Here is a 20,590-nt window from a genome sequence, read left to right on the forward strand (position 1 = left end):
AGCACAACTAATATTTAAACACCAAACAATTCATTACTTTATTTGCACCAAACAATTCATTACTTATATTTAAACACCAAAAAATTCATTACTTTATTTTTCTGCCATTGTTAACGCTATAATTTTTGAGTCGTATGATATAATATTTAAACACCCAAAGATTCTAAAGTAAGTAGGCTCAAAATCAAAGCAAGTGTTTCTCAACAACCGCTCTCATACCTGATCTTCTTGGTGCAGGCCACAGTTTTACTAATTGCTCATATTCTTGTTAAGATTTGCCCAAATACCTGGACTCAAAAGCATCAGTCCAATACCTTTCCACCCAGTTTCGTATTATCTAGCTTTTTTACATCTTTCAATCTTTGTTTATTGTATTGAATTTTACATAACCCCAAATATTAACTAAATAGTTTCATCCACAGCTAAACAAATTTCCAGATCGATTTAAAATTAGAAGGGACATCATCTATCCACCAAATCAAATCATAAGCTCTTTTTTTTCAAAATTTAATCCAAAACCCAAGAAAAACAATACGATTAACCGAATATACATCAGTTTTTTTATGCTGCTCTAAATTAACGATTATACTGTTGGGCTTTGTAAGCTTAGCATTCGGATGTTTTTCGTTAGCAGGTTCGTAGCTTGGGCAGTTCGTGGAGCAATATCGTAGAAGGACTTCCAACATCTTCGACAAAGTAATGTACTGTAGCTTCAGCGGGCATATATATTCATAGGACCTTACTCATGTATAGGTGGTTTCCGTTATTTCTTCCTCGTTTACAATAAAATTTAGCCTTAAAATCATTCAAGTTTTAAGTGACTCTCCTACTATCTAAAAGGTTGACTTTGATGAGAGTGAAACTGAGTTTGACGTGAATGATCTGTTGTTGCTCCATTTTGAACTACAGAATTTACTTTGATAATCTGAAGAATAAAATTTACTCAATGATAAAATTTACAAGCTCTGGATCATTTTCCATTTGCTCATCTCTAAACTAGTTAAAACTCAGAAGATATAGTACATATGTGATCAATGACAAATTTAAAAATATTTTTAAAAGGAAACATATATATATATATATATATATATATATATATTACTAATATATTTTTTTATATATGGGTTAGACACATATAATTTTAGGAAAAGTACAAATATAATTTCAAAATTAATAGAATCAATAAAATAAATAATTAGAAAATTAAATTTAAGATAAATACATAATTACCCTGAATACCATGTACCATGTGCATGCAATACTCGTTCAACCGATCTAAATAATTCTGACGTTTCCATAAAAAATTAGTTCTCAATAATTTAAGGGTAAAAAGTTTCAATTACTTATTTGGGAAAAAATTAAAGGTAAAAGAATATTTAATAACCTAACTGGTCATTCAATATACCGAGAATTTGTTATCCATTTCTTCTTTACTTTTAGTCTACAATTCTTAAGATGCCCGATCTTCAGTTGTAAAGTTTACTTTCCTTGTGGATATGGTTTTTATTTTTTTTAGGTTTATCAGATAGCTATGGATAGGGCTATAAATGAGACGAGACAGATCGCGAGCTACTCGAGATCGACTCGATCAAGGCTCGATAAATACTCGAATCGAATGGACTCGACTCGAGCTCGACTCGAGTTCTTAACGACCCTAAACGAGCTACTCGATATTCAACTCAAAAAGCTCGTGAGCAGCTCGAAAAAATGTTATATTATAATTTTAGATTTTTTAAAATTACATTATTAAAAATATATTAAAAATGCACTATTGATAATTATAAAAATTTAAAAATATATTAAAAAATATATAATACAACTACCCTCAAATTTTAATTAATGTTCTTGTAATGAACCCTAAACCCTAAATCCTAAATCATAAACCATAAACCCTAAATTATATTTACCTCATAAATCAATACAAAATCGATTAATTAATGTCTTTGTAATAGACCCTAAACCCTAAACCATAAACTATAAACCCTAAAACCTAAATCCGATTATGTGATAGAGGTTAAGTTATGCATATGAAGGTAACATACAAATTATGCAAAATGATGTTATGTGACTCCTAAATCATAAACCATAAACCATAAACCCTAAATTGTACTTACCTCATAAATTAGTACCAAGTCGGTTAATTAATGTCTTTATAATAAACCCTAAATCCTACACCATAAGCCCTAAACCCTAAACCCTAAATCCGATTATGTGATAGAGGTTAAGTTATGCACATGAATGTAATATACAAATTATGCAAAATGATGTTATGTGACTCCTAAATAAATCAATCGCATACTTATACATAAACATATCAACATGCAAAAATAAATATACACAACTAATTAAAGAAAACAATCCTAAACAGGGACTAAATCAAGAGAAATCTAAATGTAAGGACTAATTTAAGCTAAATATACTAACTTTAGAATGATGATTAAATTCACGTAAATGTAAAATTAAACTTACAAAATTAGAATTAAACCAATGACGTAAATACAAAATGCGCATAAATTATAGGGTCTTATATGCAATTGATCATATTCGGTTTAAGCTAAAATAATATGGGAAATAACATAAATTACACCTGAACATTTAAAACAAATAAGAAAATTTAAACAAATGTGATTGAAATACAAACTTAATTCTCTTTTCTTCATTTTCATGAAGGGATGTCAGCTTCATATCTTTTAGAAAGCCCTGGAACCAATAACTATACCACTAACTTGCCAACTTCTGACATGAACGAGTGAGAATTTTCCTCTCTTGTTTGAAACTATGGTTTCGTTGCTAGGATTTCAAATCTTAAGCAACTTGATGTGAATGAGTTTTACGTGCAGGGGTTATGAGGTGAGGGAGGCATTAAGGGCACAGATGTAAGTACCGAGTAAATTACATTTTCAAGTTGAGGTAATCTTTTTCTTCCTTTTGTAGTTATTTCCTTGATATGAATGTAGCTATGAAGTAACTAAAAGTGTTGCAACGCATATTGAATGTTTCTGGAGTCTTGTGCAATTCCATAGTTTCTCTGATCTGGAGAAACTTGTTATGAGGCCCATATAATTGATTGATTGTATGAAAACCCTACTCAATATGTTTGATAGAACCCTCCAGATCATAGTGTGAAGACCATCATCAAGCTGGCTAATGTTATTATGTGTCCTATTTAGGCTGAAAAACACTTGCAGATTTGCTAGGATGCTGAACAAATATATATGGCCATGCTTGAGAAAGCTTGTAAGATGCTTGCTGATCATTTTATCGGAAGTGTTGAAGTTATCAAAACAGATAACCTGGACGTTGGTAATAAGATGCTGAGAAATTATTCAGTGGATCCACTAGGATTTTAATGCCCAATTTGCTGAGGTCGTGAACGCATGTGGCCAAGAAGAAGAAATGCCAACCGGTCTGCTTTCTCAGAGGGCTGATGGTTCTACCGAAAGCTGCCTTACTTCACAGGAGAGTCCAGGAGGATTGACAATGGAAGGATTCTCCTGTTGGAGGGAAGAAAAAGATGCTTAACTTGGAGGGAACAACAGGATCTGTGATTTGGAGTGATGCGGTTGAAAAAAGAACACATGGGGAATTGTATGGAGAAGACATTCAGATTAAGGCTGCAGGTGGAAGAAAGAATAAATAGAAGAGATTCGTGAAGCTGCTGAGAAGGAAAACGGAGGAAAAGGCATCATGACGGTGAAGATGGTGCTTACAAAAGAGGAGCTCGAGTTGTTGTTAGTGAAGCTAAAGAATAAGAACGGCAATAATGGCGGGTATCGATTAGGGGGACTTTTGGTTGAAATGGAGAAAGTTAGATCTGTTAAAGTGGAGTGTTGTTGGAGGCCTTCATTGGAGAGTATCATGGAAGATGAAGAAGACGATGTTATCAGTTCATGAAAGCTTCAATCCATCTTTTTGTAAACTATTATTATACCGTTTTACTTAGCTAACTTTTTTTGTTCTGGATCTTCGGGTTAGTGAGTGATGAATCGAGTTAGGCCTTAGGAGTTTTTGGTTTTGAAAATAGATTACTATCTCTTTCTCCTTTTTACTACAACCTTGATCTGGAGATGGAGATGGGGATCAGAGTTGAAGGTGGGGTGTGAATTTGGACAACCCCATTGTTGTTGTTGTTGCTGAGTTGTTTGAAAGTAGTTCATATCCCACATCGGTGGTTCTTGGGGAATAAGGAGTAAAGAGAGTTTATAAAAGGGGATGGGTTTCAACAATTGAAAACTAACCCGTCTTTGAGCTTCAAACGAGCTTAAAGTCAAGCTTGAATCGAGCTCAAAATCAAGCTTCAATTGAGCTCGAGTCTCGAGTTTCGGTTGAGCTCTTGAATTATTTTTGAGTTCGAGCCTTTTCGAGTCGAGTTTCAATATTATCTTTCGAGTTTGAGTTGAGTTTGAAAATTTGAGGCTCGCGAGTTTTTGAGTTGAGTTGAGTCGAGCTTACATTTAAAGTTTTCGAGTTTGAGTCGAGCTTGGCGATACTTAAGCTTGACTCGGCTCGTTTACACCCCTAGCTATGGATATGGTTATTCCTATGACAGGTTCATCTTTCGCTACATATTCACACTTATGGTCGTTAGACATTATTTTTTTAAAATTTTCTATACAAAATATTTTTCAAAAATAGTTTTAAATTATTTAATTTAAAATTTACATACTTGATATTATTATTAAAATTGATTTTAAATAAATAAATAAATAAATATTTGTTTTAGATGTTACTCTTAAACAAATAAAAGAACCAGCGACATAAACAATAATATATGAGTAATTTTATTCAGAAGTATTTTGGACAAAAGAAAATTAAAATTTTCTCACTACTTTTCATTTATAAATTATTTTGACTCAAAAACACTTTTAAAAAGCAACGGAAAGAAAAGATAGATGGGGTTATTTGAAATTTGAGTCCTGATTTTGATATCAACTTTAAACTTGCCATCATTAAATGAAGTCATTTTCCATCCAACCAATGAGCTTTTGGAGCGTTTATGATTAATTTAAGATGATTATAAATAGTAGTATGAGTTTTTGGTGTATTAAAATAGATATGAATGTTGAAGTTTTTGTTCGTTTAGTTTTTGTTTATAAATTAAGTACTCGTTCACAATTATTAATTTTATTTTAGAATTTTAATTTAATTTTTATTGGATTGAAATATATTTTTTATTTTAACATATATCACTTTAATCACAAGTCCAAATGTTTGCCAGAAATGGGTTGTCCTTATCTTTTATTGATTTAATAATCTTTTTATTCCCAATCAACATAATGCGTTCTCTTTCAACAATGGTACAGTATTAAAGTACAAAAGACACTTGAGATGTGAAAAAGAAATATCTTCCTATAAATATTCAATTATTGCATTCAAATACGTGCAAATACTAAAGGTGTTCATGTAGTTAGAGGTTGAGAGTTATTATTGAACAAATAATATAATGTATTTACTCTAAATTATTTGAAAAAGAAAAAAAATATTGTATTGATTTCTTTTTGTGTAAATTACCTTTTTATTTACTCTTTTTATTTTTGTCATCGATCTTTTAATTTTGTCAATCAAATCATTTAATTATTTAATTTTATTCAATCAAGCCACTTGCCGTTAATATTTAACGAAAATACTGATGTGACATCTAATAAAATCAATATAATTATACATATAGTCCTCAATATTTATACATTTTATCAAGTTAATCCTAAATTAAATTTAATTCAATAAATTTAATTAACCAATTAGATGGTAACACATGTCACCATTAGATTAAATGTTTTTTATAATTCATGTGTCCATTAGATTAAATGTTTTTTATAATTCAAAATTATTTAATTTATATATTTTAATCTTCCAAGTAAATTGTGACACTTGTCATCATTTGATTAAAGGAAAATCAAGTAACAAATGTAGGAATAAGAACAAATTATTCAAGGATTATATATAACCAACTTAAATTATGCATTTTTAACTAAACAATCTTATAAAATATTAATTAAAATATAGATGATTCACAGTATATTTTTAATAAAAAATAAATTCATTAGTCAAATTAAAAAGATTCAATTTGAAATTATATATAATCCTTGAATTAAAAATGTGAAATAATATTAAATTTATTTTAAAAATATTTAAATTTTAAATTTATTTTTTGTTTTAATATTGTACAACCAGTATTTAATATGTATAAAAATCCACCTATTTAGTCTTAAATGTAAGACTTGTTCTAGTGGTTTAGTTCTAAGTTTTTTTTGGGAAATAATTAAAATATATACAATATTGTGTGAATAAAACACAAGCATAGGGCTTAGCTTGTTGGTATTAGTCGTGCCTAGTAATCTTAATTAACAAGTTCGAGTCCCTCTGGCACCTTTGTTCCCTTTGTATTTGTTATTTGATTTCCTTGTTCGAGTCCCCGTGGCACCTTTGCTCCATCTGTATTTGTTATTTGATTTTCCTTTAACTAGATGAAACCATTTGGGAATGGCAGCATAAGCCAAGGCAACCAGTTTGTATATGAGGACCACAATAAATTGAGGCGTCGAGAAAGTGTATCAAGGTGAACTAGCCCAGGATGTCAGAGTGAAGCGACGAGTGCGTCGCTAGGTTTTTGGGAGAAAATGTCACGGGCCACGGAGTTGAGCTCGGGATATTGGTACAAGTGTTCGACAAAGAGGATGTTCAAGATAGGAGTTTCGGGCTTGCCAAGACCACCAGACTTGCCCATCACTTGGAGAATGTTGTGCAGCCCGTTCACACTAACCATGCAAAAAAATTCATTTTTTTACATCCATTATTAGAATTCTTTCCTTAGATATGTGTTCACATTGGATATGGAAAGATTCTTCCATAATCCTCCTTGATATAACATTGTCCCCTTCCATATTTGTCAAGCTCATGTGAACATCTTTAAATATGATGTCACTTTCCTTTTTTGCACAGCCAGTGTGAACGGGCTCCATAACATTCTACAAGTGATGAGCCAAGTCTGGTGGTCTTGGCAAGCCCGATACTCTATCTTGAACCTCTTTTTCGGACACTTGTACCAATGTCCCGAGCCCAACTTCGCAACCCATGACATTCTCCCCCACCAAACCTCCATTAGTAGAATTTGTTCCTTGTATAAGTGTTCACACTGGATATGGAAAGATTCTTCTATAATCCTTCTTGATATAACATCGTCTCATGCCATATTTGCCAAGCTCATGTGAACATCTTCGAATATGATGTCACGTTCCTTTTTTGCACTGCCAATGTGAACGGGCTCCACAACATTCTCCAAGTGATGGGCCAAGTCTAATGGTCTTGGCAAGCCTGATACTCCATCTTGAACCTCTTTGTCGGACACTAGTACTAATGTCCCGAGCCCAACTCTGTGACCCTTGACATACCTAGCGACGCCCTTGTCGCTATACTCTAACGATCCTGGGCTAGCTCATCTTGGATACTTCTCGAAGCCTCAGCTTGTTATGGTCTTCCCATACGAACTGTTTTCCTTGGCTTCTACCGCCATGTAACTCCACGATCCTTCGCGCCATTCCCCCTATCGCCTTGGTTGTTCGATGCCTCGGTTTCCTCACGTCCCCCTATAAGGACTTGGCCTTCCCATACATGTTGTGCTTTCTTTGGCTCTTACATCCAAGTGATGTCTCATTTGGGTACATCTCTCCCGTAGGAGACTTTTCCTATCAACATTGATTTACCTCTACTTGGACTCACTTATTCTTTTGAAGAAGGCTTGGAATTATCCCTTAAACATTTGGCCACTCTACACGGATTGTTAGGTTTCTTCACACCTATTCTCATCAAAGATTACAAATCAAACTCAGAAACACTACAATTATGTTCGAGATGTACCTCCATTTCTGTTGCATTTACTCTAAAGTGTGTCATCTCTTCTTTCTCCATGAAGTCTGACACTCTATGCATCGATCCTTTATTTATGAAGTTCGGTGCTCTCTTGTTACCCTAGGTCTTATTCCTTGAAGTATGTTTCCTCCTATTGCGTTGGAACTTCTTAATCGAAGTTCTTCGTTCTTTTTCCTTCTTGCCCATTGGTGGTTTCACGGTTGCCTTGTCCTTCTTTGGCTTAGTTTCCTTTGACCCTTCTCCATTGATGGTCTTTTAAGCCATGTTCTTCTTTGGTTGAACATGCTCGATGAGCTCTCCAACCTCCTTGGACATGGTTATCCCTTTCTGCACTAGGCTACCACTCGCCTTGGCAGAAATAAACCTTATCGCACCAAGTCTTGCAGGCTCATTATCCCCGACCTGGTCCTTCCCTCTGGACTGCTTGGTTCTATTTAGGCACATCCGCACCTTGTGAGGCCCTTTGCACTGGTAGCACTTTAACTACTTCCTCTTTACCCTCGGTTTGACGGCTTCAATTGTTATCTCACTGGTTTTCCTGTCATGCTTGACTACTTTGACAACTAAAGTCTCATCACGTTTCGATCTTGGGTTGACTACTTTAACATTCGCACCACATCTTGATGCTCATTCTCCAAACTCATTTATCCCTTTGACAATGACAGCTAGTCAATTCTTTTTGAGCCATCCCCTTATCACATGGGGGACCATCACAAAAGTAACATTTGATCTCATTTTTTCTCGCCTTCTTCTCCACCACGGACTCAGCCTTGTCATTCCCCTTTGATGGCTTCCCTTGGCTATGAACAGTAGATGGCTCGCCTTGGTTATTCGAAGAACTTTCTCCCCCATGTTTCTGCTGCACCTTTCTCTAGTCTCCCTAACCATTGTCGTATTTCCTCGACGTGGGCCTGGATGAATCTATGTTGGTTGGCTCATACCCCCCGCAAGCTCTATAGCTATGGCCTCCGAAAGTCTCTAGGCATCACCTTGCTCCACTGCGAGTTTTTCCCCTGGGCTAAGTCATTCCAAGAAGGTCTTGAGCGTACCCCATTAACTCATTGCACATTTGCATATTAGTAGCTTACCCTTGAGCTCATCCACCTCATTTCTCAAAGTCATCACATCGGCTTCATGGGTGGAACTCCCTCGAACCATCTCTAACTCGTTGAGAACTCAGTGTGTCTCGTCCTTGAACCTATCCTCCATGGACTCTAGTTTATCAAGGCGGGATTCCACAACACCCTGGGTCTCCTTGGTTCTCTCCACATATCTCTCAAGTCTATCGACCATTTTCTCCAACCAAGTTAAGATTTCTAACATGTTAAGCACATCCAATACATGCTCGGAAGTTTTTCCACTAAACTCGTCGAGTAGCTCATGCACCTCTTTCTGGGCCTGGCTATCTAACTCCTCCAACCTAGTAACCCTTTCCTCTACCGAAGCTATCGATTTCCTTAAAGTTCCAACTCTTGGCTTTGTCATATTAAACTATTTTTCCACGAACTAGCTCAATCACCCCTAACTAGCTCAAGTGCAAATCCTTGCCAACTTAACTACCAAAATAAATTGTCAATATAGTAAGTAAATCAAACTTACCTGGTTTACCACTTCAACCAAACACGTACGAAATGATCATTGTCTCCCCACAATGACTCGCTTTGATACCACTTATCACACCTTTAAAACCTTCAAGCCCAAACCGCCGCAATATCAGAGTTAAGTTATGACAAGACGTGCGACCTTAGACATTTCTTAACACTTATGGGTATTTTCTGCGACTAAGTAAGCCTTACTCAAGCCTAGTGAGCATGCAAACTCACCAAGGTCGGAACCAAGTTCTTAAGGCTTCTAGGATGTGAAAGCTTTAACACCAACGTGGCTACTCCAAGCCACCAAGGTTAGACTATGGTGTGGAAGTGCAACCACAAGCGTGGCTACTCCTAGCCACCATGAGAGTAACAACACAAAGAGACTTAGGTACAAAGCACACAAGGGATAGAGTAAATACCTCAGAGCTTTATTACTCTCCCAAGAGAATTAATGGAATAAGTTGTTACAAATGAGGATGAGAGACTCTCTATTTATAATTGTGCTCCCTCTAAATCAATGACCTAGATTTATTTACATCAACGGCTAAGATGAGCTCAATTCATATATTTATCTAGTTGGAAGATAAATATATAAATTAAAAAATTAAGTTATAAAAAAATTTAATCTAATAGTGATGTGTCACCATCTAATTGGTTGATTAAATTTATTGAATTAAATTTTATTTAGGACCAAATTGATAAAATGTATAAGTATTGAGGATTAAAAATAGAATTATACTAATTTTATTAACTGTCACGCCAGCATTTCCTTTAGATATTAACGACAGAATTTCCGTTAGATAATAACGGCAAGTGGCTTGAATGGACACAATTATTTTACCCTAACATTTTAAATCTATCTATATATATTTTTAAATTATTTCACCTTAGGATTTAAATTATTTACTTTAATTTTAAATTATTTTAAATTTAGTTGTAAATTTTGAATTTTATTTTATTTTTATGTTTCTAAATTTTATTTTTAAATTATATATTTTGAATTTATAAATTTTATGTTTATGTTATGCATTATAAACTTTTAAGTTTTAAATTTTATATTTTTTTTCCATGTGGATTGTTCTAAAAAAGTTAATATAAATAAAAAAGAAAGAAAGGGTAAACTATACCAGAGATCACCGAACTATAGCCCTTTTTCATTTCGACCACCTTTTTTGAATTCTTATAAATAAGACCACCCAACTATTTAAATGCATTCAATCAAGTCAGTAGTCGTTAACAGTTAACGAAAGTGCTAGCATGGTAGTTAATAAAATTGATATAATTTACATTTAGTCCTTATTACTTATACAATCTGTCAAACTAATCATAATTTTAAATTAATTCAATTTATTTAATCCTCCATTTATATGATGACACATGTCATGATATCATTGGAGAGCTTTTATTAATTTAATTTAAATATTTTTTCCTCTAAGTGACACCATTTGATAAAAAGAAAGCAAATTGAAACAAAATTGTGTTGAATTAGGGGTGAGGAATCAAACCTTTGTCCCTTTAGATGATAAATAACCCCTTAACCACTTGCCCAAGACTATTTTGGGTATAATGCTTACTTTAATTAATATTTATCTTATAATATAATGAATGCTTGAACAATAAAAATAGAAGTAACACTAAAACGACTCAAGTCGGGGCAAACAATATATTTTGAAATATATTATTTTCTTGGTGTTCGAATATAATAAATATATTACTTTGACTATTTAAAATATAATAAAAATAGAAGCAAAAAAAAATTACTTGATTCGAATAAATTACTATTTTAAAATATATTGTTTATATTCAACCTACCCCACCTAGAAAATATATTGTTTATATTCGACCTGCATCGAATTGATTTGAATAAATTAATATTTTAAAATAGTTGAAATGATATTAGACCCAGATCGAGTAAATGACGAATGAACCATTTGTTCGTGTGTGTTTATTTAATGAAATGAACATAAAATCTTGTTCATGCTCGTTTGTTTGATAAATAAAAGAACTTATCGATGAACGGTTCACGAACCATTCGTTGAATGTTCAACTCGGCCTAGTTTGTTCTTTAAAGTATAGTATTATCTTTATTTTGGTCATTTAATTTTTAGGGTAAGGTACATAAATGGTCGCCTAACTATAAGGCGTTGTTTTGTTGGTCCCTCGACTATTAAAAGTTACAAAATGGTCACCTGACTATTCATATGTTTCAAACTTGTTTTTTTTCTGTTAAAAATAACAACAATTTGAGCGGGATGTTAACATGTTGAATGAGATATGATAAAACTTAATCTTAGAATCTCAAATGACTATCATATCTCAGTCATCACACTAACACTCAGTTTAGATGACCATCAATTTTTAACGGAAAAATGACAAGTCTGAAACATTTGAATAGTCGGTTGACTAATTTGTAATTGTTTATAGTTGAGGGACTCAACAAAGCAATGTCCTATAGTTAGAGGACTATTTTGTAACTTTTAATAATCGAGGTACTCAACAAAACAATACCCTATAGTTAGAGGACTATTTGTGTACTTTACTCTTTTTTTTCTCTAGATCAAAATTTTAAGAAGAAATCATTAAAGAATTATCTTTTTATATTTAAACATCAATTGGTGAAAATGGTCCCTTAACTATAGGTTATTTCTTTATTGAGTCCATTAACTATCAAAACTTATAAAAAGGTCATTTGACTATTCATATGTCTCAAACTCTTCGTTTTCCATTAAAAAATTGACGATCGTCTAAGCTTAACGTGAACATACATATGAATATTCTAATGATTATTTTGTAACATTTAATAGTTGAGGGACTCTACAAAACAATAACTTATAATGGGTAGCCGAAGTACTCAACAAAGAAACAACCTATAGTCGGTGGACTATTTATATACTTTATCCTTAATATAATTAATATATTAAATTTATATTTTTAAACAATTTTTGTAAGTATTATATTTATTTATATAAGTTTTAATATAATATGAAAAGACAATTATACGATCTCAAATGCACAAACATCATAAAGCATTAAAGTTTTGCTTTCTTATGGTTAAATAAAAGAAGCAAAACTTAATTAAATACCAAACTATACAATCCGAATTATTCAATTTATAAATCAATTTAAAAATAAATAATTAAATTATAATATTATGTAGATTAGAATAATTACATTTTATTTTATAAACAAATATAATTCCATAACTAGCAATATAACATTGTTTTAAATTATTTTAATACCAGTCTAATCAAATAAACTACTAATATTTTTGTTTATTTCAATTCAAAAGAAACACAAAATGTAAAAACTCAATGGTAAAGCAAAAGTACTGGCCATGGATGAACCCAAAATGACAATCACTTCCCCCCTAAAACCCCGAGACCCTTAATTAGAATCAGAAATTATTAACAAGTTAGTAAATGTGTATATCTCCTTCTAGAAACAACCTTGTTCATCAGCAGTAAAAAAAAAGAATAGTATACTATTATTTTTAATATATTTATTAATATTTTTTTATTAAATTAAAGTAATTACAAAGTAATATATTCTAAATAATCTTAATTATTTAACAATGAATATTCAATCACCCTGTTAGCAGATGCTATAACCTATAACCTTTAGAAATAAAAATAATTCATTTAATTACCTTAAAGAAGAATAATAAATTTACGTATCCACCGTTGTGGGTTTTGTTTGATTATATAATTATTTCATAAATCATAGTACATCGTTGATTATATAATATATATAGTTGACTTTGTCAAAAACAAGTATATTTTGTTGATAATATAATATAATATAATATAATATAATATAATATAATATAATATAATATAATATAATATAATATAATATAATATAATATAATATAATATAATATAATATAATATAATATAATATAATATAATATAATATTGTTTTAAATCTAACGAAAATAATTTACCTCATATAAAAAAGAATTATTTAAGATTAAACTTAATATATTATGTTTATAAAGTTATTATTTTTTAAAAAATATTAGTTAACAATAGCTGTGATTTTAATTTAAAAAATTACTATAACTTTTTATTTTTTTATACTTAATGTGACCCTTAAATTAAAAGATAATAATTATCTCTTTAACCAACAAAATCAAAAGTTGACACTTATTATATTAATACAATGATTCACAATGTTGACACGTTGATCTATAACTGATGATGACATGACAATGAGATTAAATTATGTTTTTAGTCGAGTTTAAGAATTAAATTAATTTTTTTTAAATGAGGGTTTATTTATTTTAAAAAATAAGAAAATTATTTTAAATTTAAAATATAAAAATATTTTAAAAAATATTATCAATGAACATTAAATTATCATTCGTTTTAAAAATACTAAAAATACTATTAGAAAACATTACAAACTATAAAATTATAGATTATTAAAAAATAAAAAATATATATTCAATATAATATATATTATACATAATATATACATATAATATATAAACGCACATATAAGTTAATCATATTCATATAATCAAATTGATAATGTGAACATGCTTTTTACTTTATATACATATCAACCGTCACTGAAAATGTTACATACTTTACAATCGTATTATTAACATTTATATATATTAATATTACTAGATAAATCAAGATTTAAAAATTTTGTATTTATATATAATTATAAAACACCATAAATTATTCATATCAATATACATATCTAATTATATTTCAAATAATTCTAATTATAATTCATAAACTCTTATTTAAGGGTGAACAAAACTTGATTCAATTCGAAAAATTATTTTTTATTTGATTCTACTTGAGAAAACTTGACTCGACTCATAATTTTATAAACTCGATTCGACTGGGGAGAATTCCAAATTCAAGTTGAGTTATAAAATAGTACTCAAATAAATCAAAAATTTTAATAATTAGTGAATTGATTTTTAAGTTTGAGTTGAGTGTCACAACTCTATATGATGTATCTATATAACATATGAAAAAATATAAAATATATACATGTATTCTATATTATTATAGAAAACTATTTAAATTAAAATCAGTTACTATTATAATATTATAAATATTTATAATTAAATTTAAAATAAATTCAAATAACTACACTTGAAAAAAATTAAATTAAAAGATAAAATTATATAATTTAATATTTTAAACATTTTTAATTCAACTCAATCCAATCAACGTCTACTCTTGTTAACTCCAATAATTAATATATAAAGCCGATATTTTTAAGTATCGATTTATATAAATAATTGAGTAATAAAGAATGACAATTGGGCTTTTGTTTTTTAAGATAAAAGAAAGTTCACTCTCCGCTGCTTGAAATGAACGGTACCTGGAATGTGGACCGCAACAGCAGAAGAAGAAATTGATGCAGCTGACAATACCATTCACACATGCATGGGAAATGTTGAACACGCGCTAGAACCCGTGTGAGCAAGTTATACATCTGACATGAGATAAAAAGGTCAGAATGAGTGCTGAGCACTGACAAGCCCACATTCTATGCAAATTGCTGTTATAATAATACAAAATTGTTTTCAATACTTCTTCTTCCACCCTAAAAAAAATAAATAAATTACACCTTTCTTCAATGTATTATTATATCTCTTATTTTTTTCATTCAACTTTTAGTTATGGTCATTAAACTTTACCGATTAAATCATTTTATTCATTACCCCATTTTCTCTATAACGATTGATAAAATAATAAAAAGATAAAATAAATAAAAAATAAAAAAAATAAAAGGTGTCGACCGCCGTAGATGGAGGTCATTTGGTCTTTAAAATGGGATGAGTCGCTTCGTCTCGACTTCATGAGTTCGAATCTGACCTTTATTTTGTCGGAAGTTGTTCTGAAGTCCACGAATTTGAGATTAAAAATGAGGAAACCGGAATGTTTTAGTCCAAATTAATGGGGTTTGAGACGTTTTCTAGTGAAACAACCGCCAGATTCGAACTCAAGGAGTCGGGACAAAACAAACAACCACCATCTACGGTAGTCGATATTGATCGGAAAATGACATAGTGGTCGACAGAGGGAAAATGGAGAAGAGAAGGAAAAAGAGTAAAGTACACTATGAGTCATTAAACTTTATTATCTCTCATATTTTACTCACCAAAACGACGTTTTTAGAGTATATTTGAGTTTTTCAAAACGGCGCCATTTTTTATTCATGTGCCACGTCATAACGCTGTTAAAAAGTTAACAACAGAATGAACAAAATGATTCAATATGTAAAGTTCAGTGAGCAAAATAGAAAAATTGAAAGTTGGGTGAGGAAAATAAGAGAGAAAGTATAATACAATGATGAACGGTGTAATTTACCCAAAACAATAATCATAAATATATTTATATAATACAACATTTCAAATAAAAGAAAGAGGCATGATATGCAGGGGTTTAAATGAACAAAGTATTCGATGAATTATTTGTAAATTTTTTGTATAACGTTCGTTTATGTTCGTTAAATAAACGAGTATGAACAAAATCTTTTATATTCATTTAATAAACGAACAAATGTGTGTTTAATTCGTTTATGTTCATGAATGAGTTATTTTATGAGCTTGTTTTTCAACTCATTTATTTATATTCATGAACAAAAACATTTACCTAGTTTTCCTTTTTTTATATATATTTTAAATATTGGTGATGATAGTGAATAAATTAAATATATAATAAAAAATGAAATTTAAACTGTGAATTTTAAAGAGTTTAAACACTAATGTTATAATTTTATCAATTTTTCTTTAGCAGGATAAAAACAAAAAGTTGAATATTTAAAGGAATGGTAAACAAACATTAAATAAATATTAAAATAAATATATTCGTGAATGCTAAATAAATAAGTTCATAATAGAAATAGACATATTCGTGAACATATAAATAATTACGTTCATAAACATTACACAAAAATCTTTATGAACAATAAATAAAAGAATACATATACCTTAAAAATAAATAAACGAACATAAATATGATCCTAAAAATTTAAACGAATAAGACCCAAACATTTACACCACTTGAGACAATTGGGGACAGAGAGGGGCCACTGTATATCATGTCATCTTACACTTTGTCCTTATTATAGCATTTTTGGCTTCTGTCTAGTTAGTATTTTGCTCTACTTATGGGGACTCTGATTTCTAGGGAAAATCAAAGTTTGTGCTTTTCTTTTCTCAAGAATCAAAGGAAGTTTGTGTTTTCGTGAGTTAGAAATGTATGCAGGAACGGGGGTATTTTTCCCTTACATGCAGAAAATTTCTCAAGATTTTCAGCACTTTGAAGAGTTGTGCGAAACCCAGAAACCCAATGCTTCAATGGTAATGAGTATCTGAATCTTTGTCTCGGATTTGTTGCTTTCTATTTTGTTTTTGGTAATGTTCACTTATTTGGGTTTGTCTTGGGCGATCGGCATTTGGTTGATTAGATATGGTTTTGAGGTGGGTTTTAGTTTTGATTACATGCAACTGAACCTTTGTTTCAGGCTTTCAGTATTCACTTTGTTCTTCGCACCGTGATGATTCTTTGTTTCGTTGTTAAAGTGGAGAGATTTTTGTGTTTCTGTCAAGTTTTACAGTTTTTGATTGATTTCAAAGGGGAACTTCATTTGCCCATATTAAAGTTTTCTAATTTTTAGGGAAAATGTATTTTGGAAACTTTCACCCTTCAAGTTCTTTGTTTTTTGGGTTCTCCAGAAATGGGGGCCTTCAATTAGTCATTCTAAGAACGGTTTATCGGCTACCAAACAAGGCTGAAATGGGAAAAAGAATGAAAGCGTTTACATAATGAATCAGGAAAAAGGAAATAAAACAAAACAAAAAAAAGTTAGAATATAATTGGAAAATGATTTCCATGTCACCACTTCCGTGTTCTTGAAGCTTTCTTCCATTTTCTTCAACTTTTTGGTGTGAATTGGACATTGGATTTTTCACTTTTCAGTTCCCCTTGTACTTGAGAGATTAGAAGGGGGAAAGGGTCACTTTTCTTTTTTTCTTTTAGTTTTTTGGGTATAAAGGGCGCATTATGTAGTTGGTTTCAAAAGTGAAACTGACACTGGTGTAGACTGCAAGAGAAATGTAATTTACCCTTTAAATGGATGTTATATTCTTACTTTCTTAAGTGCTAACACGGAATTTTTGTTGTTTGTTGAGATGGGTTTTGAATTCGATTACTAATATGCTATGCTATCTTGACTCGGGTGAGTATTGGATTAATGTATGTGTCTCATCGATATTCACAGTTTTATAAAGTTTTCTCTATGTTTTGAGGATTATACCTCCATAACCTTATACGAATCTATCGAACATGGATGCTTTTAGGAAAACAAAAATTCCGGTTGGGAGAGCTGATTGCTATTAGTAATCTGTTTCTCTTAAGAACTTTAGCGTGTGCATATGATGAACGAAGAAAGCCACAACGGAAATTTAGCTTTGATCATTCTAGTTGCAATCTTCTATCAAATGTTTAAGTTTTAGTTTATGAGGCCAGAGTTCGGTGTTGTACAGGACAAATATGTTTAAGCTTCAATAAGTTATTACTAAAACGAAATTTAGGTTTTTTCCTTGAACTATCAAATCTTTTGGATTTGGTTGTTTAATCCTGATCTCAGTTTTGTGGACGGCAAAGGAAGAAGAGGCAGTGGAGCTCATTTAAATAAGCATGATAACAACAGTCTTCTAGTTTGGGTTTAATATGTTTGATACTGGGCAATTCATCTGTAAAATCCTTGATACTCTTTATCGAGAAAAAGAAAAGGAAAAGATGTAATGAAACCAGCCCTATTCCGGGTTTTGGTTAGAATTCAACTGTTTTGTCGAAGGCGCCAGGCTAAAGCTTTTATATAGCTGACTAGAATGCATCTCGTGCTCAATTTGAATTACACAAAGCAGAGTGTTCTTTTGCCTGTATTAATTGTTTTTGGACTTGCCTACTTTGTTTCATTCAGAAAAAAATATATCTTATTTTGTAAATGAATAACTTTTTATTCTAAAGCTTCTTTATATTCACTCATGTCTAATGTAGGACAACCTGGTTCAGACATCTGCAATATCTGAATATTACCTGGGAGAAGAAGGTGATCTATTCAAAGCTCCTGAGCCAATCATTGAAGAACCAATTGTGGGCCTTGATCCCATGACTTCAGTCATCTCGTTAGGCTTGTGCGGTGAAGATGTTATTACTTCACAAGGACTTAAGGCTGCTGATATTGAATCAATTCAAAACGAGCAGCTTTTAGAAGTTCTCTATGAGTGCGAGAAAAATCTAATAGCACGGGAAGAAATAGAAACACCACTGTCTGAGTTCCTGGATGCAAAGATTCCTGTTTTGAAGACCGATGAAAACCGAAATCGTGAAAATGAAATGCTCTGTGATGTGCCATTCCAGAAAAGTGTCAGCTCAGATTGTTTAAGCTCGATGGAGTGGATGCAAGCGGCTGCAATCAAGCCTAATTTTCTTGATTTACCTGGAATGGATTTTGGTTCTGCAAATGGGATGAGGAGGGCATTTAGTGAAGGAGATATAAAGGTCAGCCTTTATTATTTTGCTTTGATTTTGACCCTTTTTCTTTAGCCTGTTAGCTTTTCTGTTGGCTTTTGTGTGGATACCTTCCGGATTTAGACATGATTTCTTTAGCTGATGTGCAAGATTTTAGAATGTTAAGAGACTTTCCCTCTAGCGACCTGGATCTTTTCTGGCTAGAGGCGTTATTTTTCCATCCGTACCTCTCCTTTGTCATCACTGAACACAACTTTGTTTATCCGTTATAGATATCTCACCAGGAATCGAAGGTTCATGCTTTGCAGTTAAATTCTTCCTATATCTAAAATTCAAATAAGACCTGTCTTTTGTTCCAACAAGCTTCTCTGTCATTACACTCCTAAAGTTCCCACCAGAATGATCTGTCAAACCATGTAGAGCACTGAGCATGTATCGTCTCTGTAATAACGTATAGCAACTGAGAAACTTTTAGATGTTTCTGGTAATTTCCACAGGATGGGGTGGGTCATTGATACTGAGTTTTTATGACAGACTCTTGACAATGGTAACGTGGGCGTCATCCATTCTCCTGTTGAGCGACCAATAATCTTCAGCAGCTGTTCTACCGAAGATCGAAGGGAAAAACTCTCTAGATACAGGAATAAGAAGAACAAGAGGAACTTTGGAAGGAAAATCAAGGTTAAAAAATATGAGTACATGTTCAGATTCCATGGTTTTCATATTTCTGTACTGAAACTAGTATGTTTTCTGTTTTTTTTTCCCAGTATGCATGCAGGAAGGCTCTTGCTGACAGTCAACCAAGGATTCGTGGAAGGTTTGCGAAAACTGAAGAATCCAACAACTCGAAAAGGCAACAGCCGTTTGACTGAAGTAATTACTCAGTAAATTAGTAATAAATTAGCTAGATCCAGTGAGTTAATGCCAAAAAGAAAGATAAAAACTATTTGTGCTGCCAACTTGACATATGTCAAAGCCTGCCTTTGCGGAAATCCTACGACATTAAAATGCTAAATAAACCATAACCTAGTTCTTGTTATAGTTCCATGTTATTTGCTGTAATCACCTTTATAATAGAAGTCGCCAAGTATGATTGTACACGGTGTTTGGTCAATGCAATAGCAAAGTTGGAATTTGTACTTGTTAATAAATGTTCTTTTTTATGGAGTTTTTTGTTCATCTTGGTCCATATACATCTGAAGTACCTGAATCTTCTTGTCAACTGAAAGTTGGCCTTTTCTTGAATGGATTGATGATGAAAGAACACGTAAAGTTGAAGTTGCTGAAAGGTTTCTATTCCACCATGTATCGGCATGTCTAATCAGTTTCTAGTCGACTCCAATGGTTGCCAATCACTTTCCCAAGGTCAATCTTATATCCTCCTTTAAGGGATTTGGATTTCATATTGATGGTATCAAAGTATATGCCTCTACACACTGGGCATAGGATCTAACAATTTTTGTAATGGAAAGGGTAAAGTACTGATTAAGTGTTGTTTTGTTGAGATTATTAAAAGTTATAAAATGATTATTGATGATTAAGTGTTGTTTTGTAGAGATTATTAAAAATTACAAAATGATTTATGATTATAATGTATTATTTTATTGAGTCTTTCGATTA

General features: G+C 31.6%; 1 protein-coding gene, 1 long non-coding RNA gene and 1 pseudogene across 3 annotated transcripts; 2 read left to right on the plus strand and 1 right to left on the minus strand.

Annotated features, from left to right (window-relative positions):
• Positions 1-2,672: 2,672 nt before the first annotated feature.
• LOC120124990 lies at positions 2,673-3,640 on the plus strand (annotated as a pseudogene).
• Positions 3,641-3,756: 116 nt separating this feature from the next.
• On the minus strand, positions 3,757-17,148 carry LOC120124945. Its single transcript, XR_005516317.1, has 3 exons — positions 17,138-17,148; positions 14,045-14,047; positions 3,757-3,897 (listed from the first exon to the last, which is right to left on the minus strand). It is a non-coding gene; the product is annotated as an uncharacterized LOC120124945 (long non-coding RNA).
• LOC120124944 lies at positions 16,612-20,030 on the plus strand. 2 transcript variants are annotated; one of them, XM_039143491.1, is made up of 4 exons: positions 16,612-16,794; positions 18,497-19,000; positions 19,505-19,651; positions 19,738-20,030. In XM_039143491.1, the coding sequence occupies exons 1-4, from the start codon at positions 16,690-16,692 to the stop codon at positions 19,840-19,842; spliced, it is 861 nt and encodes a 286-aa protein (XP_038999422.1). In that variant the 5' UTR covers positions 16,612-16,689; the 3' UTR covers positions 19,843-20,030. The 2 variants fall into 2 exon arrangements, with proteins under 2 accessions (XP_038999422.1, XP_038999423.1); XM_039143492.1 differs by having other exon boundaries at positions 18,512-19,000; positions 19,738-20,021.
• Positions 20,031-20,590: the final 560 nt, after the last annotated feature.

This window comes from Hibiscus syriacus, unplaced genomic scaffold (assembly GCF_006381635.1).
Source record: "Hibiscus syriacus cultivar Baekdansim isolate YM2019G1 unplaced genomic scaffold, ASM638163v2 tig00110429_pilon, whole genome shotgun sequence".
NCBI lineage: Eukaryota > Viridiplantae > Streptophyta > Magnoliopsida > Malvales > Malvaceae > Hibiscus > Hibiscus syriacus.